The following is a 25,808-nucleotide window of genomic DNA, read 5'->3' on the forward strand; positions in this document are numbered from 1 at the left end:
ATTAGGTTGTTTGATTCTTGCTAGCTGTGGGCCAAAGGCGGTGTTCAGCAGCACAGCAAACTTCAAAGGGAAGCTTGGCTTTTCAAGCTGCTAAAATGAATGTCTGAGCACCTCTGCAGGACGCTTAATATTGGTTAGAACTGTGTTAGATTTGTTAAAGGGTGAGCTGCCCAGTGACAGTTCTACCCTGAGGTTCCCAAGAGTTACAAGTGGTCTGATTAGCATGGTCTCTACTCCCCAATTCAATACTGAGCTATCAAATACAGAATATCAGCCAGATGATCAGGAAGGAGAATTTGGTTTATGGATTAATGCTCTTCTATCAACCAACACTGTCTTATCTCTGAGTGTGAGGTGCAGAAGCAGAGCTCTGAGAGTTACTGGTTGAGACTTATGGAAGTTGTAACCTAAAATATGTTGCCTAATAGTGGTCTACAAGAATTTTATGTAATAGAGCCATAATCTTTGAGCCAGCAAGGCAGTATAATATCAGGGTCATATTATTTTAAAGTAAAAGGTAACTCATTTGAATGGCTCTTTTGCAGCAGTGGGAAAGGTTCCATTCTTAATCAGACATCCTGAATAGTTGCTTTTAAAATACATTTAAATACATAAATGAAATTGGATGTGCAGATAACCTCTCTATGTTAGATAAACAGCACCTTGCAAATTTGCAAAGGCAGAGGATGTGGAAACTAGATCTGATTGACAAGGCACCTACTGTACTTCTGTGGTGTGTTTAGAAATGTGTTTCATTTCCCAGGAAAATTTACACCTTATTTTTTCAGAGATTGCAGCCAAGCAATCAGTAAAAATGTGAATTCACTTCTTTTTTTAATTTTTCTTTAAAAAAATTCTATCCAAACTACATATTAAAGTATTGGGCCTATTGATGACAAAAAGATTTCTTCCATCTTCTGTTTAAATATTAAACAACAATAGGACACTAGCAATAGAAAATAGTATATTCACAGAATGAAAGGGATTTGGGATGGAATTAAAAAAAAAGTAGTATTGATAAAGACTGTCTTTTGTTTAAAAAATAGTAAAATGAGGATTCTACTAATAGAATAGGGTAGAGTCACTTAGCTGAGATGGGCAAATATAGAAATTGATTGAATGAATGAATGAACAAATGAGTGTCCAGCTAATTTTAGGTTTTAGAAGGGAATCCAATAAAGCAATAAAATGCTGTCTCAATGAAGCTATGAATTCTGGACCTTCCCCTTCTTCTCCACTTTCTCATTTGCTCCAGGTATAGATTTGAAGGGCAATTGGTCAGGACACATGAACTTAATTTTTGTATAAGTATGGATAGCTACAGAATAGGATATGTATCAGCAGCATCAGTATCAACAATGCAAATGATAGAACTGCCTGGTCTTTGACAGTGTTACAATCAAACTGTTGATGTTTACCTGCAGAAGCCTTTCATGATTTTTTAGTAACTGGTTAAAGCATCAGATTAGAAACCATGAGACAGTGAGTTCTAGTTCTGCCTTAGGGCCAGTCACTCAACCCAACACACCTCATATTGTTGTTTTTGTGGGGAAAATAAAAGGAGAAGGAAAGAATATTAAATATGATTGCCACCTTGAGTTATTTATAAAAATAATAAAGGCAATAAAAACAAACAAACAAATTAATAGCTCCGATTACATTTTGAACACCTTTGATCATTTTCAAAATAGTGTTCTTTTTATATTTCCATCCCTGGCCTCACTAGGTCTTTCCTGCTGCTAGTTTTCTTTCTCTCTAGGAGGTATTCATTTAAGAAAGTCAATCCTTTTTGATTCTCTTTCCTGGTCAACTCTCCAGAATTATTTTGGGAGTCAGCAAGCTTACTTTGCCTTTGTTATCAAAAAAACGGGGGAGTATGGTCTGGAACACATTTCATATTGCATGCTGTTCTGTTTACCAAACCTCACTTTTGGGTGAGGTGGTATTTAAGAGATGTCCATTTGATTTGCAGGAGCCCGGGTCAATGCCAAGGACAACATGTGGCTGACTCCTCTCCACCGAGCTGTTGCTTCAAGGAGTGAAGTGAGTAATACAGCCAAAGCTTCAGCAATATACGTTTCAGAAGTTTCAACTTAAAAAAATGCAGTACTGTTACTTCAGCCCTTGTACACATATCCATAAAGGAATGATTCAATATGATTGTCTATGTAAATTCCAAGTTAGGTGTCTTGAATAATGGGCTATTATGTGTATTTAGTGTACTTACTTAGTAGTCAGTTGGATCAGGGAATCAAAGCTGTAAAGCAGACATAACTGGGAGTAGGGGAAAGGAAGGAAAGAAGGAAGAGGGTACATGCTGCATTGGCAGTTATGTAGTGTAACATTCACCATTATGTCTGTTGTGTCCTGTATTGTCAAGTTATTCAGGTGCCAGGAAGATGCAGCCCACTTGTATCCATAAGGCCCCAATAAGCATTCTGTCTTCCTGTCAGCTTGAGACTTCCAAAGGGTTTATAAATAAATTAAGTTACAGCACAAGCTTTTTACATTAACCATTTGGTGACTAAATGGAAACATTTTCCATTTCCCTGGAATTCTTTGTGGCTCTGGTAATGCTTGCATTGTATTCTTTAATCTGGTGATCATTTTTGTCTATGACACAGATGAATAAATGCTGAGTTTAACCTAAAAAGGCTAGCATGCAAAGCTTGTGTGGTTTCGATGCACATATCTGGTTTACTTAATAGATTTTTACCATGAAATACAACTCCATAGTCAATAATTGAAAGCATAAATATAGGAAACACAAACACTTACTTGAGAAGAGAAATAGAATTAAAATTTGATATCACATGCTGATCCAGAATTTTGTTTCTGGACAGACCTGAACAGTAATAAACATTCACCAAATTCCACTGTTTCTAGCAAGGAAACTAACTGAAATTTATTTGAAAGTTTTAAAATTTCCAGAGGCTTGAAGAGTATAAATGTCTTCAAGAAACAGAAGCTGAGGTTTTCTTTCTTGCATAATTATGAATCCAGTAGTTGTACTGGATCCCAGCCTTCACGTTGCCAAAACAAGTGGAGAGAAGAGAACTTCCATTATCCTCCCTTTATTTTCTTTCTACACAGGGCCAAAGGCTAGTGTATAAGTTGCAAATAAATGCTACTTAAAAAGGAGCAGGTCTAAGAGAAATGTTTGGCAACATGATTACAAAGCACATTAACTTAATCAGTTCAACCCAACCTTATTTTAGACAGTATAGTTACCTACATTGCAGTCAGTGGAAGAAAGGAGCATTGGTAGACTTACTTGTGAACGCACCTTCTCAGATGGTGAAGACAGGATCCATGAATGGGATGTATTCAGCTGTTTGGCTGTAGACTGAATAGAAAAACTGAAGACCCCCCCTGCACTGGGCCACTGTCTCCAGTTCTGAATGAAGTCGAGGCTTTCCTGTATACGCTGCAAGAGTCCAAACTTTGTATAACTTTCATGATTAGTAATAACTTACATTTCAGTCCAATACACAACATGATTGCCATAATCTAACAAATGGGTGGGTCTGGATCCTGTCTTCACCATCTGAGAAGGCACATTCACAGGTAAGTCTACCAACGCTCCTCCTCCAGAAAGGTTTCGACAGGATCCATGCATGGGACATACCAAAGCAATGTCCGTTGGGAGGGATTCTAACCCTAATGAGTCTGATCTTCTGCCAATACCTTTTGAAGTACTCTCCTTCCAAACGCTGCTTCCGTGGAAGTGAAAGAATCCAGTTTATAATGTCTAACAACCGGTGAGGGAGTAGACCAAGTCGCCGCCTTACATATTTCTTCCACTAAAGCCTGAGTACTCCAAGCTGCTGTAGTGGTTGCACTACATGTTGAATGAGCCGTGATGCGAGATAGGATAGGTAACCCATGTGCTTTGTAAATGTTAGCAATGGTTGCTCTAATCCATCTGCCTATGGAACAAGACGACACCCTTTGTCCCAAGCATTTCTGATGATAAGAAATAAACAGTGCTTCCGTCTTTGTAAAGGAAGCTGTCCTTTTTGTGTAGATATGGAGAGCTCTCCTTACATCTAAGGTATGCCAAAGTTTCTCTCTATAGTGAGATGGATTTGGACAAAAATTTAGAAGAACGATTTCTTGCACCCTATGGAAATGAGAATTGACTTTTGGTATAAAGGTAGGATCCAATCTTAAAACAACTCGATTGGAATGAAAAATACAGAGTTCAGGCCTTATTGACAGAGCTGCAAGCTCAGATATCCTTCTGGCAGACGTAATTGCCACTAGAAAAATAACTTTATACGATAAGTGTTGTAGACTGACAATTCTCAAAGGCTCAAAAGGTGAAAGTGTTTTCAGGCTTGCAGTACCCTGAAAAGGTCCCATGATGGAAATCTATGAATGACCCCTGGTCTCAAATTTATTGCCCCTTTAAGGACATGCCGAATTAAAGGATCTTGTGACATCCGAACTTGTACATGAAATTACCAATGAGAGCACTGCAACCTGTCTACAGAGAGTTGCTGGGACAAAACCCTTGTCCAATCCTTGTTGTAAAAATTTCAAAACCTGTGAGATGGAAGCCTCTCCAGGATCTGAGCCCTTATCCTTGAACCAATTACAAAAAACTCTCCAGGTAGCTTCAATATCCTAATAGTGGATTGTTTTCTATCTGCTTGTATCGTGTTAATAACCTGTGTGGAAAGATCCACCTTTTCTAACAGTCCCCTTTCAAGTGCTAGACAGCCCCCAATTGAAGCCACTGAGACTCTGGGTGTTGAATTGGCCCCTGGCTGAGAGACACCCTTTCGGGAGGAATCCTCCCCGGACATGACCCTGACAGACTGACCAAGTCTGCAAACCATGGCCTCCTGGGCCAATACGGTGCTACAAGGAGAATCTCCACTTTCTGCTGTAAGGTCTTCCTGACAACTGCTGAGATGAGAGGGAATGGAGGGAAGGCATAAAGGAGTCCCTTTGACCACGGACAATGAAGGACATTGACCCCCTCTGCTCCCTGGGACAGAAACCTGGAGAAGAAACGAGGCAGTTGAAGATTCGACTCAGATGCAAACAGGTCCAATACTGGGTGACCAAATCTGCTGGAAATTTCTTGAAAAAAGAAGTGGATGCAACTTCCACTCTCCCTGATCTATTGTAGATCTACTTAGCCAATCTGCCCTGACATTTTGTGTTCCTGAAATGTGTTCAGCTTTGGTTGAAATCAAGTTTTTTTTTCTGCCCAAGTACAGAGACAAGAAGCTTCTTTTTGTAATTACTTTGACTGTGTTCCTCCCTGACAATTAATGTGTGCCTTAGTGGCCACATTGTCTGTTAAGATTAACACGTCTTGTCCTCTGACCATCACCTCAAATTCCTTGAGAGCTAGATGGACTGCTCATAATTCTAACCAATTAATATTATGCTGAAGGTCCCCAGTATTCCCAATGCCCTGTGCTACCTGTTATTGACAATGGGCCCCTCATCCTGAGAGACTAGCATCGGTAGTTATTGTTGTAAACTCCCTGTCTTTAAAGCAGCATCCTTTATCTAATGCTGAAGAAGTCCACCAAAGCAAGGATATTAACACCTTGGTTGGCAATCTCACTTGGATGGGAGAGGTGCCCTTCATGGATCTCTGAAAGGGTAATAAGAACCACTGCAATTCCCGAGAATGCAGTCATGCCCAAAGCACTATATCAATGCAGGATGTCATTTTACCTAACAATTTTGACATTTGGGCTGGGGATGCTCTTTTTATACAATAAAAATGGGCTGCTAATTTTTAATGCTAATTCTCTTCTTTGTTCAGAGAGAAAAACTAATTCTGATTCAGTATCTATTATTGCCCCTAAATGTAGGATTCTGGTAGACTGTTCAAAATGACTCTTTTCTTGATTAACCAAAAACCCATGGGATTGTAATGTTTGTAAGGTGATGGTTAGGTCTCTAATTGCTAACTTGTGGGAGACTGATTGTATTAAAATATGGTCCAAGTAGGCCAGAATCCTAATTGGAACAGTTCAAAGATGGGCTAGTAGAGCTGCTAGGATTTTAGTAAATGCTCTGGGTGCTGACGCCAACCCAAAGGGGAGTGCTCTATACTGAAAATGCTGACCTGCATAAGAAAATCTTAAATACTTGCGGTGGTCAGGTGAAATTGGAATGTGCAAATACGCTTTGGTAAGGTCAATTGAAACTAAATAGTCCCCATGTCTCATGCCCTTCAAGATAGATTGAAGCGTGTGCATCTTGAACCTGCGATAAATAACAAAAGAGTTTAGTCTTTTTAGATTTAAAATAGCCCTCTATCCCCCTGATGATTTTGGAACAAGAAATAACATAGAATAGAAGCCCTGGCACTGTTGTTGATCTAGGACTGCTTCAATAGTTTGTATTGTCAATAGGTGCTGAATTGACTCCTCCATTTCTCTCCTTTTGTGTATGTTTGCAGATACTGGACACCTTAATAAAAAATCTTGGGGGTCTGGCTTGAAATTCAAGTGCCAGACCCTCCCTGTTGTCTGCCTGATCCAAAGATCCAAGGTTGTTTTCTCCCATTGGTGTGCAAAACTTTGCAATCTACCACCAACAGGAATATCCAAGTGACTATTTGAATTTTTTAAACGGTCTGTTTGATGAGCCACGGAAAGGTCATTTGGACTGTTGTTGAGATCTTGCCTTGTAGTTGCTGCTTGTGCCCTGTTGAAAAGGTTGCCTCTGGCCAAAATTTACTTGACTTCTTTGACTGGTAGACCTGTAGAAGGGTGCACAAAAAGAGCGTCTGTAATAGGGAGAGAATTTATTGTCTGTTTTCTTTAAGACTGATGACAATATCTTACGTTTGTCCCTAGATTCGATGAGAACAGGATCTAAGGATGCCCCAAATAGCTTTCCCCCTTTGTATGGTGCAGATGCTAGCTTCCATTTCTTCTTAGTATCGGCTTGCCAGTACCTGAGCCAGAGTAATCTGCGTGCAGCCACCACCGAAGACATGGCCCGAGATGCGAATTTGACAGAGTTCAAAGTTGCGTCAGCCATATATTTCGATGCAGTTATAACTTTGTTAAAGTCTAAGTGGGCTCTTATATTGTCTGTTGGTACCTGCTGCAGCATTTGTCTCAGCCATATCACAGCGGCCCTGGTAAAAAAAGGATGCCACTGCGGTAGTTTTGACCGACCATGCGGCTGCCTGGTGTGTCTTAAGCCACATTGAATCAGCCCTTTTGTCCTCTCCCTTTAGGACATCAAGTTCATCATTGAGAGTAGTTGAAGAAGATGCTAAAGCTAACACTGGGTCATCAACCTCAGCTAGCTGCAAAGTTGCTGCTAACGGTGTGTCAACATTGTAAAATTTTTTGTCAAAGGCCATAATTCCAGGGCCTGAACCGGGTACCTCAAGCTATCTCTGCACCATATTAAAGAATATTTCGTAGGAAGGGATCACATCCGCTTCCACCTTTGGATCCATGAAAAGCACTTCATTCCTCACTGTCTTGTGAGTAACACAAGGCACCTCTTTGTTCAATTCTAGGCCAGTTGCATTCTTGGCCTTAGCTAATAATGCTCTAAATAAATGTGGTTTAAATAGGCCTTTAGTATCAGTACCTCTGGCTCTGTTTCCTCTTCAGAAAGAGAATTTTCTATTTCCCCTTCCTCTACTAAACAATCAGATTGTTCATCCTTTGATGTGGCAGGGGAACATGTTCTAGTCTTTTAAGAGTCAGTCCAGGAGTATGGGAATGTTTTCTATGATGGAGGGAATCTACTCTCAAATCTGCCTGCATTGGATTGGTCATCTGAAATCCTCCCATCATTCCTTGCCCAATTAGTTGTGTAAACCACTGTTGGACCACCAGCGGCATCAATTGACCTTCTGTTTCTTTGTGTTGATTTTGTACAGGTCCAGGTAATGGATGGGCCATTGGCACAGGATTCCTCCAGTAAGAACACCCTGCCATCTCAGAATCCTGTGTGTTTGTAACTACTTGGCCCAAATTATCCATGTCAGAATCCACTTGGGAAGGAAGTGATTAATTTGTGTGATCCTCTTTGGGAGGACTTAATTGCAATGAATTTACTCGATCTTTTGCAGTCTTTTCTATCTGCTTTACCAAGGTACTATGTAGTCTGTGCTCAGCCTGGTCATCAGCCCTGGTTTTCCTGTTGGCTCTAGCCCTGGCTCTGATTTTGTCAGCTGCCTCCTGTACTGATCCTTTGGTCTTACAGGATCTTTTACCCCTACCTTTCAGCTGGGTGGTAACAATCTGCTGTGGAGACAGCACATTGGCAGAGTTCTCTGTGTGAGTGATCACAGTAGCACTCTGACTATAATAAATAAAATTAGAAATAATTAATTAGTCTGTCTTTATCTTATAAAAAATTTATCCAATAACACCCTTAGTCTATTTCTGATGGCTTTACCCTTCAAAACAGAATTTCACCAATAATTAGGATAATTAGTTAACTTAATGTTCAAATCTTTCCAGGTTAAATTTTGATAAGCAGCCAATTTTTCGCCATGAGGCACAGTGAAAACTAATAGAAAATGGCCACAACTACAAAATGGTGCTCCCACCACTTTTAACTGTTTATTGGAACCTCCTTGTGACAGGCACAACAGCTCTGCCAAAACTAGAAGCTGGTCACCTTTACAAAATGGCGCTCCCGCCAATTCCAACCATTGCCACATTAATTTTACCCTTGCTGATCCTCGCCGTGGCAGTCCCAATAGCTCTGTTTAGACAGCACCTCCTTATTTGGACAGGCTGTCTGACAGGCTTTTGGCTATGGAGCTTTCCGAACTTGATCCGAATGATCTCACCTTCAGCTGTTCGTCGCGAGGAAGCCGCTCGGCATTGGGAACGAAGGAAAAAGATTGTCTTTTGTGCTCGGACTGCTGAACGCTCTCATATATGAGCAGGCTACTGAGTCAGCACAAGATGTCTCTTTGATGCCCCCAAAACCCTATTCCATGTTTTTGGGAGCGATTCTGAAAGCTCCGAGCTGGCGAAGTATTCTTAATTGCAGAAGCTGTGAAATGAAGGTTTGCGATACCAAAAAGCACCAAGGCATTGAAAAAAGCCTATCATGCTGATAGTCCCTTAAGGGCTGTTATGTGGATAGTCCAAAATAACAAATACAAACAAAAAATGGTATTACCAACACCCCTCTATGTATAAATATAGAGGAGCAAAAAATTAAGCATCTGAATAGAAGAACTGGAGACGGTGGCCCGGGGGGGGGTGGAGGGGTGTCTTCAGTTTTTCTATTCAGTCTATAGCCGAACAGAGCTGAATACGTCCCATGCATGGATCCTGTCGAAACCATTCTGGAGAAGAGAGATATTCTCCCTAAGAGCATCCTCAACTATTTATTTATTATAAAACAGAACTATGTACTTTCCAAACTGGCGTGATATTGTCAGGTTGCTAACCAATACTGTCTTGTTACCAGTGTTGAAATAAGATTGCCAGGACTACTTCAACTGAAATTAGGAAATGATCCACAATTTATTAATCTCTATTTTGGTGCAAGGAAAGAAAACATGAACCAAAATAACTTGAGTAACCTTTGCTTATGATTTATTTCCTGAGTTGTATTAGGAATGCACAAGTTGTGCTGTTAAAAAAAGGGAAATGGTTCTAAACCATGTATTTGGTAAAGTAAGAGAGACTATAGAGAATACTTTGTAATTATTTTAATCAATGGTAGCATCTTTTCCAACTACCATGTTTTATTAAAAGGCCTCAGCTTCCATTTGTGATAAGTCACTTTATCAAATCAAAAAGGCATCTGATGGAGTGAGCTACAGTTCACAACAGCTTAGGCTTTTTTTTCTAAATAAAATTTGTTAAACAGTAAAGTTATCAGATTCTGGATTTATAGAGAATGCTGAAACTTCAGCAATATTGCTCGTATTCTCTTGAGTCAGGAGTGTCAAACTCATGTTCCGTGGGCCGGACAGGTCATGCACTGGCCACACCCACCTTTTAGTGAAGTGGACAAAGTTGAAATACATCATCTGACAACAACGTGATGCCGCAAGTTTGACATCCCTGTCATGAGTGAACAATCCAGGAAAAATAGTTTCTGTAACTCACTCTCTGATAGGGGCATAGGAATACAGGAAATAAAATGTTGGAGTCTCTAGGAATTAGCTTCTGTCTAATATGCTGTCATGCTGGTCTCAAAATGGAATAGAACTAGTGTGGAGTACTCTTCTACTGGTTTCAAACCCCTGGTTTCAAACCCTTGAAGCAAACATTACAATCCCATTGGTGAGCATTCTCTTTCAAGTCCCAGTAAGCCTCAGCACTGCAGGATGTTTCTCCCCCCCACCCTTTCTTTCCCCTTCTTCTTTCACAGATGAAACAACTACAACTGCCTACTATCTCCCCACTACTGCTGTTACTTTTAGGGTCTCTGGGAATGAACCAGCTACTACATCACCACCTTGTTGAGTCCTGTGCTTAAGACCTAAGAAAGGTCGTCTCACAGAAGAGAAATCTACCATGCAGGGAGCCATTAATTCCACTGAACAGGGAAACCACTAGAGGGACAGGGGGAATGTGGCAAAATGTCCACATTCTACTGTTTCAGAAGCAGAAGAAATGACATCTATGCCTTTGTTAATTGACCACTTTGTGAATCTTGGGCTCAGAACAAAACTTAATTTTAACATGCTGATTTAAGTCTCTAATGATTTTAACTATAAATAGAATTAATCATTTATAATGTTCTTCGCTTCGGCTAGAGGTCTTCTAAAGTCAGACTCTCTTTGAAGAAAGAACCCTTTTGCTAAAAGCGATTTCATTTTAAAACTACTCAGGAATAGTCACTTGCTGACTTCCAACATCCTTGCAGAAAACATTCCCGAATGTTGCACTTTCCTGTAACAGGAAAAGTTATGTGATGCGATGAGCCAATAAAACTTTATCTTTAACGGAATGTTCCCAAGATTGGGATACCTGCTTAGAATAGGACTATATTAGAAGGAGACAGCAGTGGGCCAGAAAGTAGTGCCATGAAGATTTGATTGTGCATATTCTCCTCCCGTCCAATAATCTCTTATCAAATTATTGAAAATAATGCACAATCCAGCAAAACCTGATTGACAAGTTTCCTTAGATCTACTCTTTGCAGGTCAATTGTATCTTATCCTGTCTGGAGTTATTTTTTTTAAATAGCTCAGTATGGTATTTTTTATACTTAATAGCCTATCCTGTCTTTCCTTTTACTCATTTAAGACTTAATAAGTGAGAGAAATAACCAGGAGTAGCTAAATTTTCATTTATAGTGTGCTCCCATTCTAAGCTGCCATTTTGCAGAGTGTTTTCATTTTCCAAAGTTGGGTCTACACAATCCATGCCAATGAATTGGCTGTTGAGAAAGTCTTCATTTTAACAAGTTGCCAGCTTGGCTTTTCACCAAAGATTGGTGGAATTGCTTTTGAAACAGTCTAGGTCTTTGCCAAGCCTCAGGGGATGAATTCTTAGAATTTATTTTTAAATCTGAGTACACTTTGGCTGCTACAGTATTGGAGTTTCCCAGCTGCTGGCTTTTGGTAAAAGTCCACTGAAGGGGATTTCTAATAAAGTACAAATCCTTGAAAAGAAAGGAAGGTGGATAGAAATTGCCTCTCCTTGGTTCATATTAATGGCATAACTTAACATCAATTTCAAAAAAAGCAATAAAGTTATGAGCTTGACATAGAAGGTATTGGACTTGTTTTACCTGCCAAACCTGTTGATTTCTATTGAACGTGTTTAGATGGTTTGTAATCTGTCTCATATATAGTTGAATAGTTAAAAGTATTCACATACTTTTTTTTGTTTTTGCAGCTGAGTTATATTTCTGTAGCTCATATATATATATATATATATATATATATATATATATATATATATATATATATATATATATATATATATATATATTGATCATTATTCTGATTTAAGCATATAATGAGTCTGAAGGGCAATTAAAAGAACAGTGGAGCCACAGTGTTGGTACAGGTTTTGGAAGCTGCATGGTTTTCCACTATACCCATTGTGAGCCATGCATTCTAGGTAGATGTCTGCAAGTCAAAAGTCTTTATGTAGTAGTCAGTGGGGAAACCACATAACTACATATTTAAATAATGTCTACGTAAATAAAGTCATTGATTATAGATCATTTCCCCAGGTAAAATCGAAGTTATCTCAAGCTGAAAAGCACTTTCCACTCCTTCTCTCCCTAATAGTTTAGTAAGATGCAAGTTTTTTCCAGCTCCATTCAATTTCTTTGATGGCCACCTGTGGGAAGCGGGTATACATATTGAGTTATTGGCTTTCAAATCTGGCATGTTAAAATGAGAAAAAGCCAGAATTCCCCAGCTGCACATCACATTAAAACACACTAAGAAGAAATTATGCTGTGGTTTGTTTAGTCCTTTGCAACGGCAGTAGAAGCAAAGTTGGAGTGACTGAACACATTCACACAAGGCCAGAATTCTTCAGAAGGCAGCCACTGTGAAAAAGCTAACTACTATATAATTTAGATTAAACCAGTAAAAATGTATTTTCACTTTGTCATTTTCACTCCCCCAATCCCTTAAAAAGAATTTGAGGTGACTCACAATTTTCTTCACTACTTCTGCCTCTCACACTGCTGAGAAACATTAAGTCAAGTCCCTTTAGCTGATCAATCATCAAGCAGCAAAGACTCTGTTCAGTCAGTGCCTCATCTCTCCTTTTTGTTTTTATTTCCATATTGTATGTATTTGATTGGTAATTTCTAAAAAAAAAAGGAAAGTTATCTGGCCAAGTAAAGAGAGCTACAAAGCCACAAAGGCTTTGTCCTTTGGTATTTTTTAAAAAGTTAATAATAGCACATAAGTGAAGCAATGACAGCTGATTCTCTGTGGGAGGAGGGAGAGGTTAGATTGAGCTAAGGAATTTGGAGGGAGGGTAAACAGAAGAATTCCCACCAGTGGAAAATTGACAAGTCCTCCAGAGTGTCAGCCTAGCAAAAGAGAAACCATTTAAAGTGTGATTTCATATATTCTGCAGCCCAACCAGGAAGATATCAGCTCAGCTTTCAACTATTGCCAATGCTGTATGATAACAGAAGTCTTCAGACTGGGTACAAAGTACACATTTGAAAGTATTTTCACTTACTTAACAATCGACATCTAAGCCGATTGATAAATATGCTCCACTAGGTTTGATTTAATTTTGAATAAACATGGTTGAATGTTTAGTCTGGGAATGATGGAGTTTGCAATCCTACATATCAGATTGGAGAAGTTTTGGAGAAGTATGATTTACAGTAAATCGTACAGGAATATGAATTTATCTCAGAGTAGGATGTCAACCGTAGCATTTCCTTCCATGTTGAGAGCTGTTGGATTTAAACACTTCAGTCAAGCTAGAGGAACATTTCTATAGCTACTCAACACAATATGCATAAAGGTAATGGAGTCCATTTTACTTTTCAGAAGAGAAGTAATATATACATAGGCCACTGTTCAGTATAAGATTTGTAAATATAATCTATAGTTTCTAATAAATGCTTTCCTTGTGGTTTAATTGTGTGATATCCTAGGAAGCCGTACTAGTATTGATTAAGCATTCAGCTGACGTCAATGCCAGAGACAAGAACTGGCAGACACCCCTACATGTTGCAGCTGCAAATAAAGCTGTGAAGTGTGCTGACGTGATAATTCCACTTCTGAGTAGTGTCAATGTCTCTGACAGAGGAGGTCGGACAGCATTACACCATGCAGCTCTGAATGGCCATGTTGAAGTGAGTGCCCTAATAATATTATTCTTTTATGTTGAAATATGTTTGGTCGGGCAAAATCATTTCCCGTATGTGATGTGAACTGAACACCAGACTCAGAATTGTCCTGCAAATTTGCATCCAGTGGATTGAGTAAATGAATAAATAACCAATCAATCAATAAAAGTAAACACATTTGTGAAGTACAAATCAAACTAAAAATCAATTTTTGCATAGTCTATAACTATTGACTGATGTATATTTGGGGGCTGTTTACTTGTTTTAGATGGTGAGTTTACTTTTGGCTAAAGGGGCAAATATTAATGCCTTCGACAAAAGAGACCGAAGAGCTTTACATTGGGCAGCATACAAGGGTAAGAGAGTTTCTTTCTTTTTTGTTAGCAAAATGTGTGTAACATGATTGGCAATAGTAGTAGTAATAATAATAATTACAATACTCAAGATCTTCCCTTAATTTAATAAGCATATTTCTTCTTTGAATTTCTTCTTTTGTTTGATATATTCTTCTAATGCTGATGTTTGATAATTTAATAAGTATTAAATTTTACAAACTGATGCTCATGAAAACAGATGACTGACACATAGTCTCCAAGCAGAAAGGAAAATCAAAATGCATTAGTCATAATATGATACAGATATATCATTTACCCCCAAAAAAAAAAAAAGCAAAAAGGAGTTAAAACAAAAATGGCCCAGGACATTATATCTGGGTCAAGCTGAAGTTGACATGTTATCAACAATTGGTTTTTTTAAGAAGAACCTTCAAGGATACTAACTTTGAAAAGAAATCATGATTTTTAAAAAACTACAGTATGTTGAAATCACAAGAAGAAGAGGGATCCTATCTCTGAACTGAATCATATCTATAATTTATCTCTGAGAGAGCATGTAATTTATTATGTATAGGACTTCATCTTATAAGATAGACTAAGGAAACTATTCTTTAGAAATGTTGCTTTCAATTAGCTATGTCTTTTGATCAGGAATCCATGTGTTTTGCTGAAAGACTCTTTCCCATTGGTGACTTACAAAAGAGTTCTCTATATGTTAGTTGAAAGGCAAAAATGTGTAAAACATATGGAAAAAGATCAAAGTAATTAGTATATGGAGCTCATCTTTTGGATTTAACAACCATATTCTGCTTCACAAAGAAGACTTAATTTATACTTTTCTTTGCAAAGCTTTGTAGACAAGTCTGCTGAAAATGGTTGGGACAGTTTTTGAAGAAATTACTGATATAAATTTGATATTGTCATTACCCTGTGATGCTGGTTCAGGAACTGCAGTTTGCAGGAATGCAAGACAATTTATCTATAGAGACAGACACTCTTAAAAATAAGTATTAGTCCATTGTTCAAAAATATCCTCCAAAATGTGTAATATTAAAACAATTTTTTCCTTCTGTACTTGTAAATCAAATGCATGTTTTTTCTACTTTAATTGTAATATTTAGTTCCTCTTAGTTCCCTGTAGTTCCAACTTTCAACATCCCAGGATGTCAATTTTTTTTTAAAAAAAATCAAAATGGAAAGTTTTTTTCCCACAGAGAATTCCAGAATCTTATTTGAAATCTGTTTGTAACTTTCCAAAATCAAGTTTTAATTAGCCTTTTGCTGTTTATTAGAGCAAATTAAGTCCTTAAACCTGTATGTAAAACTTACTTTGTTAGGGATTGAAGGAAGCTCACCTGGTGTTTTCAGATTTGTCAATCCAGTGATTACTTACAGCTGAAGAGCAGTTAATGAGCAATTTTTAAAAGTGATTAGCAACTGAAGTATGATAATACAGTTTTAAAGTTGCCAACCATGGTTTCAGAAGGTGGCTATTCCCTAGTCTCCCAAATTTCTAAACCCATTGGAGATTCTGTCTTGTTAACTCCTTGCAAGGAACAGCTGCATTGAGCACTCGTCACAATCCCAAGTCTTTCTTTGTCCAGAAAGGAATTACTTGGTGGCTTTTTATTTTGCTGTGTTTCTTGGCTCCACATTTAGTGGAACTGTCTTCAGTTTACCATTTTTTCCAAGAAGCCCAAAAACTCAGAACTGTCAGTCAGCTCCATCTTTAGATACTGCTGTTTATAGGATATTTGAAAATGGGATTGCTAACTAATCATAAGCATCAATAGAGTTAACAGTTAAGGAAAAGAAAAGATATTATCATTTATTTACTGTACTATGAAATTCAACAGAACAATTATCACGTATTAATGACCCTTTTTTGCTGCCAGGTATATGATGGTAACTTAATTATTATGAAAACAATTCATAGCATAACAATTCAGCTGTTTAACAGCAGAAAAAGGTGAACCAATTAGCATTCATATTTTAAAAAGCCTTTTCATAGGATCTTCCCTGTGAAAGTGAAACTCTCACTATTGGAGTAATTACGTTAGAAGAAGTGTAAAGAAAAAAAATACAGTTCCTTAAAACCAGCTATGCATGTTCCTTTATCTACAGTAACTGGAAGAAATACAACTTTTGAATTGTCTTTAAAATGCAAGTAAGCCCAAAGTAGAATACAGTGGAATTAAAATAATTTCTTTTTTAAAAAGGGAAATTATTTATGTGAAGATCTCTTCAGTATCGGATTTCCTAAAACTGGAATCTTGGAACTGTCTGTTGTTGCTTTCCCTTTTCTTTTTTCAAAGGGCTGAAGATAATTTGAAGGGTTATAAATCAATGTGTGTGAGTATTATAATTAAACTATCTTCAGATACACAGGTTTCATTGGTTTTATTGTCCTGTCCAGGAACAATAATCATCCAGGATTTTTTATATTTATATATATCATATAAAATTGGATCTCTCAACTTCCTTCAGTTGTATTAAACATATACACTCACAATTGTCTAATGAATGAGCATCTTTTGTTTGAGATTGAGTTATGAACCTAGAGTAGCATACCAACAATGAGGGTCATATTAAATTGCATTGCCAAGATAGACAAGAAATACTACATTTTCCTTGTCTTTTTTAGGCCACTTGGAAGTTGTTTCATTATTGATTAGTCATGGTGCTGAAGTGACATGTAAAGATAAGAAAGGTTACACTCCACTTCATGCTGCTGCATCCAGTGGCCAGATCAGTGTAGTGAAACACTTGCTGAATCTTGGTGTGGAGGTAAGAAGCTGTTAAATGCTACGTTTAGCAAGCTTGTAAAGATTGAATTGTTATAAATCCTGAAGCTTTAATTTTTGTATGGAATGAATGAATGGCCACCTTTTCAAAATGTGTGCTATTGTTGACAAAGTTGATGAAGGAACTTTTATTCCATTCTTTGGATTATAAATTATTTTAATTATTCTGGATAATGATATTATCCATGGGAGCTGTGGTGGGGCAGTGGTTAGAATGCAGTATTGCAGGCTAATTCTGCAGAATGCTTGACTGTCAGCAGTTCGGCCAGGTCTCACCAGGCTCCAGGTTGACTCAGCTTTCCATCCTTCCAAGGTTGGTAAAATGAGGACCCAAATTGTTAGGGGCAATATGATGACTCTGTAAACTGCTGAGAGAGGGCTGTAAAGCACTGTGAAATGGTATATAAGTCTTAAGTGCTATTGCTACTGCTATAATAATATGTAATAATTGTTCAGAGTGACAGCTACAAATGTAATTCTCCAACATTCTTTGTCTCTTAGACTTGATATAATAATAAAAATATATCATACAGAGGTGCCACTGAAGCATGTAATGTGCAACACACCATATAAATTATATTGAAATGAAGATAATTGCCCCTATGTTATTGGACAAATTTTCTTTGTTGTCTCCCTTATCTTATTACATAAATAATCTGTTTCGTGCTTTGACAGCTTTAACCTAGATAACCATACTATTTTTTGTTTTGTTTTCTTTCTTTCTTTCTTTCTTTCTTTCTTTCTTTCTTTCTTTTTCTGCCACCAACTAACATATGTCCATGTTTGAATGAATCCAAGCAAAGATAAACACTTACAAACAATATGCAAGATTTTTGTGCAAACCTAAAAACATGGGAAAGATGCAATTTCTTGAAAAAAATGTAACCCTGTTTTTTTTTAAGAAAAATCTTGTTATTTTTAATTTACAGTTTCTCTACTTGGAGGAGCTCAAAACAGTTTGTAATAGAACAATAAAACAACACTGAATAAAGCCATCAAAGATCAAACCAACATACCTTAAAACAATAACAATATAAATTAATTTATTTTATTTTAAAATGAAGTAAAAAAGCAACTAGCCCCTGGAATTAGTTTTTAAATGCTAGAGCAAAAATTCCAACATTGTCTTAAAGAAGACTACATGAGGAAATATGGGGACCAGCCATATTTCCTTTGGAACAACACTAATAGAGTTGGAACAGAGTGCTGAAGTGGAAATGCAGTACAGTATCTGCCTCTCTTTTAGTGACAGCATATTTTCCCAGGATTGTGCTTTAAAAAGTCAAAAGTTTACATTTCATAGTACAAGCTGAAGGAGACAGACGGGCCGAGCCAGGAGGCTTCATACTATATAAAGTATATTTTTAGAATGGGCCCATAGTTCTGCAAGTTCCTATTACCCCCCCCCACCCCCTTTAATTCAAATTAAAATAATCTCATTCAGCCTCTTCCAGGGCTGCTTTAAATGAACGGCCACATTTCCACTGTTTTGTTTGTTGGATGATAATTCTCCCAATCTCAGAGTTTGATATCAATATTATAAGAACAAGTCCCTTCTGGAGTGTATAACTTTTTTTTTTTTGCTTTATTCATAAAATTGAATGATTAATTTTGTAGCCACAGGAGGCAAATCATTAAGTTGAAATTTTTTTTCATATGTTGTTTTATGTAGCAGTAAGATATTTAGACCTTTTGTTGTATGATACAATTTTTCTTGAAGAAGTGCATTATCTTCTATTTGAAATATTAAAAACCACTTTATCCTTACTAAAACCTCTTTTTCTTTTACACACTCATATGGCATAGTTAGTATTTTATAGTTATAACAGATTATATTTTGTTAATTAATAACAAACCATGTCCTGCAATTTTCCAGCTAAGTCAACAAACAATGTGCTAAAAAGAGCCGGAAATCAACACTTTTTTTCTTTTTTTTCCACACTCTCTCCTCTTTCCCTTTTCCTCCCTAGTTTCCCATTATTTTAGTTATGCTTTGTATTTTATATTCTGATACAATAATAAAAAAATTGGAATAACACACAACAAGGTATGAGCTAGACAAAACTAATGCCTTGATTTTGATGTTGCAGATTGATGAAATGAACGTCTATGGAAATACTGCCCTTCATATTGCTTGTTATAATGGGCAGGATTCTGTGGCTAATGAGCTGATAGACTATGGAGCTAATGTCAATCAGCCTAATAACAGTGGATTCACTCCCCTCCATTTTGCTGCTGCTTCTACTCACGGGGCCCTTTGTCTGGAACTACTTGTGAATAATGGGGCAGATGTAAACATTCAGGTAAAATTATAGGTTTCACATCTCTTCCTTTTGATTTCCATTTAAACAGCAGATAAATGGAAGGGAGATCAGGTAAGTGAAGATTACGTGTTACACCTACACATTTAAATGCTGAGCTTTGCGGTATGCCTGTTAAATATAGAGTACATTTCTTTTCTGAACAGTATGGGAGGCATGACTATTGAAGGGAAAAAAATCATGACTATTGAATTTTTAACTTTCTAATTCAGACATTTTTATGCAAAAATCACTTGGAATGGATAACTGTTACATTAAAGTCGCGCTAGACAGCAAGATAGGCAGCTTATAAATTTAATAGGTGAATAATAAATAGATATGAGTTTACATGGAGAACAAAGAAAAACGAGGCAGTGTCCTTCACATGGTTCAGAGGTGAAGAATTGAAATCAAAGGCTGTTCAGCTTCTCTTAAGATACTGCCATCATTAAACATGTAGACACATCTTGCCCATTATAGGTATTCTATATATCACAAATGGGATCAGAAACAAAATGTTCCTTTCTCACTCCATCCCTTTACAGGATTACTTCTAGCTACAATACTGTAGTCTAAAAATGGAGGCATATATTTCTTCTTCCCCACCTTTTCTTGCAATATTACTTAGAAGGTTGACAACCATCCCTGAATCTTTTTGTTTTAATATCACTAGATAATTTAGAAATGGGGAGAAAAACTAAGGTATTTTGTGGGGGAGGGAATGTGATTCACTAGGCTACTGCTATGCTGTCTCTTCTTAGAGGAGTATGTTAATTTCTTCTTACGCATCTATGCTCTATATTTTAAATGTTTTCAGAACATGAACCCAGTTATTTATTTAAAAAATTCCCAAAGGCCTGATCAACAGGCAAACACAATGTAAAAAAATCTTACTCTGTTCTATAAAGTCTTAGAAGCTCACCAGGCCATAAATGTTAAGGTGCTTTGAATATTATTTTAATTGAGAAACATCCTTCTTTCTGTATATTTAGGAAGTGTCCAATTTTGCCATTTTATATCTAAATGTGGTACATCAAGAGCACCTTAAAGGAAATAGGCACTTCACGACTAATAGGTGTGATCTGTCTTATGTTTGGGTTTTTTTGTTTGACAGAGCAAAGATGGAAAAAGCCCACTGCATATGACAGCTGTCCATGGGAGGTTTACACGGTCACAAACTCTCATTCAGAATGGTAAGCTACTATTTTTACTATTGTATCATTTGAAAGCATCTTTATTAATTTTGTCAAGTTTTAAACTTTAATCTTTTTAGAAAATGAATATATTTTATTTCTTTTGGATATACAGTCCAAAAGAAGCATGAGTAAAAAATAGAACTATTTAAACATTTTTGTAATTTATTTATTTCTTTATTTATAGTCAGAGACAACTGAAATGACTAGGAAGAGAAATCATAAATAGTAAAATGAACTTAACTAGAAACTATACTTAATTAAGACATCAGCAGGGTAAAATAGTAAACCACAGCAATGGCAATTGAGCAAAAATTAGCAACCCTTCTAGAAATTATCAAAGACTCACTAGATAGAGGGAGGAGAGAATAATGTCTATAAGGTTAGGGTTAGGATAGGCATTTTTAGTTTTTTGTTATTTTTTAACATTCATTGAGTTTGCAGACAGTTGCAGAACATCTCCAAAGAAGATATACAGTAAACAGGGCACAGTTGGAATATCCATAAATCTGGTGTAAAACTACTATTTCTTGATTGCACTGTTATGTGCAGAAGTTTTCATCATTAAGCTTATATGTTGGTTCATCTCTGACAAAGTTGCCAAAATGAATGTGGTGCATATAGAAATCTTAGGCTGTAAAGTCAGAAAAATACTAGAAAAATATTTTTAGCGAAACTAAAAATTCTGGCATATGCAGATTTTGCATAGTACTGCCTTGAATTCTCTCCATTTGCCATCATATCATTAATAAGGTTTATTCCAGGTCACGATGTTCTCATTAAGAAAGTCTTTGTTTCTACTTGAATGCTGTCCAAGCTGTTAGTATGATGAATTATCAGAAAGATAGTACAAGCTGGAAACAGTTTTAGCCCTCAGTTCTAATAATATCTACTCCCTTTTACGAAGGAAATGACTTTTAAATAAAAACCTAGATATCTATTTTCTTAAATCTAAATAAGAATTTTGCAGCATGTTTAGGTTTGGTTCAGGTAAGAAATATGGGGAAATTGTAGAAACAGAAAATATATATTTGGCATACGTTGTAGATATGCATACGTATATGCATGGATATCGGTTTAAAAGGAAATACAACCACAAAATCACAGTGAGAATTTAGTCCACTATATAGTTTATTACTATGAATGATCCAGAAAACCTACATCAAACACCCTGGGTGGGAGATAATTTCTCTGTCTTTCTGATTCTTTTTGTCACCTTTTTTGTCATCCTGTTCTGTTCAGAAAAGGAACAGGTTGCTCATATCAGAAATCTGAACTCACCTTTTAAAAAAAGGCCTCTGATACTAATCCATAGGGACTAAATAGTTTTCTTAGTTTTAGTAATATTTTTAATTATAAAAATATTAAGGATGGCATGGACCTATAGCTCCCTGCTTAAAATCTTTCTTCAGTTTGATGTCAAACTGAATTGTGTAATAAAAATACAGTAATCTCATTATAGTTTAAGTATAACTGACAAAGCAGTAGAAATACTAGCAATCCAGAAGCAGATTAATGAACTTCTGAATTTTATTAGCAAAATGTTAGCAAAAAAAGAAAGAAAGAAAGAAAGAAAAGCAAACATAAAAATTCATGAGAAATTCTGAAGATGAACTAACTTATTTGTCAAATTTACATAACTTGGTAAACTAGAAGAACCACTAAAGGAAGGAAGACCCCCCTCCCCAGATAGAAAAAGAAACCATGAGGCAGAAAAAAATTCAAACCCAATACAAATAATTAAATCACAACAGTAGCTGTTGATCATTAAACCAATTACCAGAACAAATAGACACAGGAACTAGCCAGATTTCTCAACCCAGTTGCTTTTCAGGAACAGAGATTAACCTTTTTCCTTCCAAACAAAGCTTGAATAGGGAAAATTATCCCATCAATAAACACAGGATTAAACGTGACCAAGCACAGAATTAAACTTCACCAAAAATCATTTAGACCAAAACTCAGAAAAGGTATGTAAACTCACATTTGAACATCAATCTTTCTAGCTAGCCAAGAAGGCTTGCTAAATCTCACTCATCTTGGTTCCTTGTCATTAAAAGCTTCTTTCTGGCAGCTCTGCTTCATTATTCAATTATTTCTTCAAAGTGCTGATCATTGCATCCCGGCTGGAAGTATTTCCAGGGGAGTATTTCCTCCCAACATCAGTGTAAAAAGTTTAAAACAACCCTTCCCTTTTAAGAAATCAAGCCCCAGCAAAGTACCAGCAAAGAAAAAACCTCCGGAGCTCAGGCGACAGGAAGTCTGGGCGTACTGCCAAGAACGTAATAAAGGTTAATGGAGAGGCAATTTCTGTAAGCAGGGCAATAAAGATTAGGCTAGAAGAAACAACACCAGAATGTTTCCTTCCTGCCTTCCTTACAGGATTAGCCCTGTAAAGTGGAAAAAACAAAAGGAGATTTCTTCCAACAACCGGTTCTCCAAACTGCTTAGAAAGTTAACAAGAGATTCTAGCAAAGAGATGAGAACTGGTAGTATTTGACCCCTGCCCTTTTGTCTTGGCACTATTGATTTCAATTGATAGTTTTTTTTCATTTAAGTAAGATATTCTATGAGAAATTAAAATGCCACAGCTTTTCACTGGATAGAATTGTCTTATTTTCTTCTTTTTGAATTGGTCAAGGCCTTGATTGATGGAATTTGGTACTTTGTAGTTCCTAATGTACAGGGAACCCAACCTGAAATGAACCCAGCCTTAAATGTGTTACGGTGATCAGACCATCATATTAAGTCATAATGCGTTCTATTTGTGTGAAATTATAGTTTGTTAAGGTTTGTTAGCAGTTTTTATGTACCAGTATCAAAGTTGTATGGTAATAATTTTATGTACTTTGGTTGCCCTTTCAGGATATATAGCACTAGATCTAATAGTATACAATTTTTTTGATTAGTAATATATGGTATACTAATTCAATAAATTTATTGCTAATGTTTTCATATTTCTGTCTCAAATAATATATTGTAAATAGGGAAAAGACAGTTGTGTCATATCTTCTACTGGCTGTACAGATGAAACTCTCTACTCCTTGCAACTAATGTGTTAGTTTTTTTCATTAAATTGCACTTGATCCTTACATAATATTTTCATATTCAAATGACATATCCAGGAGGTGAAATTGACTGTGTTGATAAGGATGGCAACACTCCCCTCCATGTGGCTGCAAGATATGGACATGAACTTTTGATTAATACCTTAATAACCAGTGGAGCTGATGCTGCCAAGTAAGATGCTGAAGACTTAATACTCCAAATTGTAAAATTATATCATTCATTTTAGACTTTAACTTTGGATTGGGAAGATGGCCTACTTAGCAATAGTTGATAATATTTTGTAACTATTTAAGGTGGATTAATGGTTGCTGGACCCTTTTTAATTTGTTAAAACCATTCTGTGTGACACCAATAGCTTTGACTAAAGTCCATAGCAAGACAGGATCAATGTTTACAGTTGTAATTAATATATTTATATTTCAACCTTTACCATTTCTATGCCTAATATTATAATATGATTGGACTGTACAACTCAGAACTATTGCTATATTTTCTTTCTCGTACCATAAACTGTCATTATTTGTTTAGATACAGAAAGAAGGTTTAGAAGGGTACAATCTACAATATTTGGGGCTTATTCCGATATGAATCTTAATCCATTCCTTTTCTAACTGCTGAAGATAGAAATGAACATCAGTGAGAGAAAAGGGTTCAGCAATCCAGGTTATCCGCTCAAAATTTCTATTTCATGCTTCAATTACTTGTATGTTGATCAAATAAAACACCTCTGTCAGTGCCTGTGATGTCCAGTGAAGTGAGAATCCAACTTGGAATCATTAGATAGACATCAATGACAGGATGGGATAATATATCTGGGACCTAAAATGAAAATATGAATTGTTCTTTGTCAAGATCATTTTGTATCCTTCCAGATTGGCATCCAGAAACAGAAGCTTTGCAAATAGAATGCTTGAAGAAGTAAAGTCAAAGGGCATTATCTGAGATAATTATGTGTAGGGGGATGAAGGAATAAATAACTAAATTTGACCTATTTATATTAATATAGGAAATTTCTAAGACGTAGCCTGGACATTGTGTAATAAATTGTTCTAATGAATCCCAATAGATTATTCCTGTACTTTTACAATCTGTCTGATAACATATTTGTATGACAGGGAGATTACAAATTGTTTCTGGAAGGGATTGTTATTTAGTAAGCAGGAAATTTTTGTAAAGCTTTACCATGTATCACTAAATACATATTGCCATCTTATCACTCTGAAATAAACCAAAATTCCCTATAGCAAATAGATTTAAGAGAGAGATATACAGAGAGAAGGGTCTACATACTTTATTTGAAGAAATGTTTATATTAGAGGTTTGTTTGTTTTGCAGATGTGGCATTCATCGCATGTTTCCTTTACACTTGGCAGCACTTAATGCACATGCTGACTGCTGTAGGAAATTGCTTTCATCAGGTAAGCAAAGGCAAAAGAGAATGTAAAACTAACCTCATGAATGAGCTGGTTATGGGTCACTAATGTATGTCCACATAGAAACTGAAGGCCTTATATTTTGTTTCTATTGTACTCTTATATGTGCAAATCTGTGTGTTCCAATTTGAATGTATGCACAATCCTGTTCTATGCATTGTCTGTGTTTAAAGCATGCTGAATGCTGTCCCCTTCTTTAATGAACATAGAGAATGGTCATTTGAGCACTGGTTATAGTAAGGGTGTCAAAGTCATGTCGTCATAGCAACATCACATGACATATCGGAATTTCCTCCCCCACATGGGTGTGGGTGGCCAGCGTGTGATGCATCCGGTATTATACTATTTCTGTAGGAAAAGAGAGAGTGATTTTTGTCATTTGCTGTTCTATCTGTGGAACCTTGCAAAATCTACAGGCAGGGTGGACAAGGTGGAGAGCAACTCTATGGATCTTGATTGTGTGTAGAGGAACATCACTGCAACACTGAAGAAGCCTTTATTAAATGGAAATCCTTTCTGTGAATCAAAGGAGCTCTTTTGTTTATGAAACAACCACCTGATTACCTGGCAATAAGCTGGCTCTTTCTCAATAATTTGCCACAGTGTAAACCAGGTTTCTGTTAATTTTGGTTCTTAGTTCTTCTCACCATCAGGAATTTACTAAATCCCCAGCTGCTTCTGCTTATCTCAAGCAAATGACAATGACTTCTGTTAGTCCAAATAAGGTTAACTTTACATCCAAACCCAAATTGCAAAGTTTGAGAGGACTCATAATTTATTTACATTTATGGCTTGTTAGAGGATTTGCAAATTTCACCACCAATGGTAAGCTTTCTATGGCTGGTATGTTTCTGATTATTTTTCCATTCTGGCTTATAGGTTTCAAGATAGAAATATATGTGAAGAATGAACT

At 36.6% G+C, this 25,808-nt stretch overlaps 1 protein-coding gene across 10 annotated transcripts in view; it reads left to right on the forward strand.

The window, feature by feature from the left end:
• The window catches only part of ANKRD44 (ankyrin repeat domain 44), a 155,066-nt gene that overhangs the window by 65,990 nt on the left and 63,268 nt on the right, over positions 1-25,808 (forward strand). For all 10 annotated transcript variants that reach the window (XM_087919766.1, XM_087919764.1, XM_087919757.1 and 7 more), the window contains exons 4-11: positions 1,973-2,043; positions 13,567-13,767; positions 14,030-14,117; positions 16,741-16,883; positions 18,991-19,203; positions 20,315-20,393; positions 23,519-23,633; positions 24,798-24,880. In XM_087919766.1, the coding sequence (XP_087775892.1) occupies positions 1,973-2,043; positions 13,567-13,767; positions 14,030-14,117; positions 16,741-16,883; positions 18,991-19,203; positions 20,315-20,393; positions 23,519-23,633; positions 24,798-24,880 (993 nt within the window). The remainder of the gene's footprint in view (positions 1-1,972; positions 2,044-13,566; positions 13,768-14,029; positions 14,118-16,740; positions 16,884-18,990; positions 19,204-20,314; positions 20,394-23,518; positions 23,634-24,797; positions 24,881-25,808) is intronic.

This window comes from Pseudonaja textilis, chromosome 1 (genome assembly GCF_049901715.1).
Source record: "Pseudonaja textilis isolate UNSWEBS1 chromosome 1, rPseTex1.2, whole genome shotgun sequence".
NCBI classification, from domain to species: domain Eukaryota; kingdom Metazoa; phylum Chordata; class Lepidosauria; order Squamata; family Elapidae; genus Pseudonaja; species Pseudonaja textilis.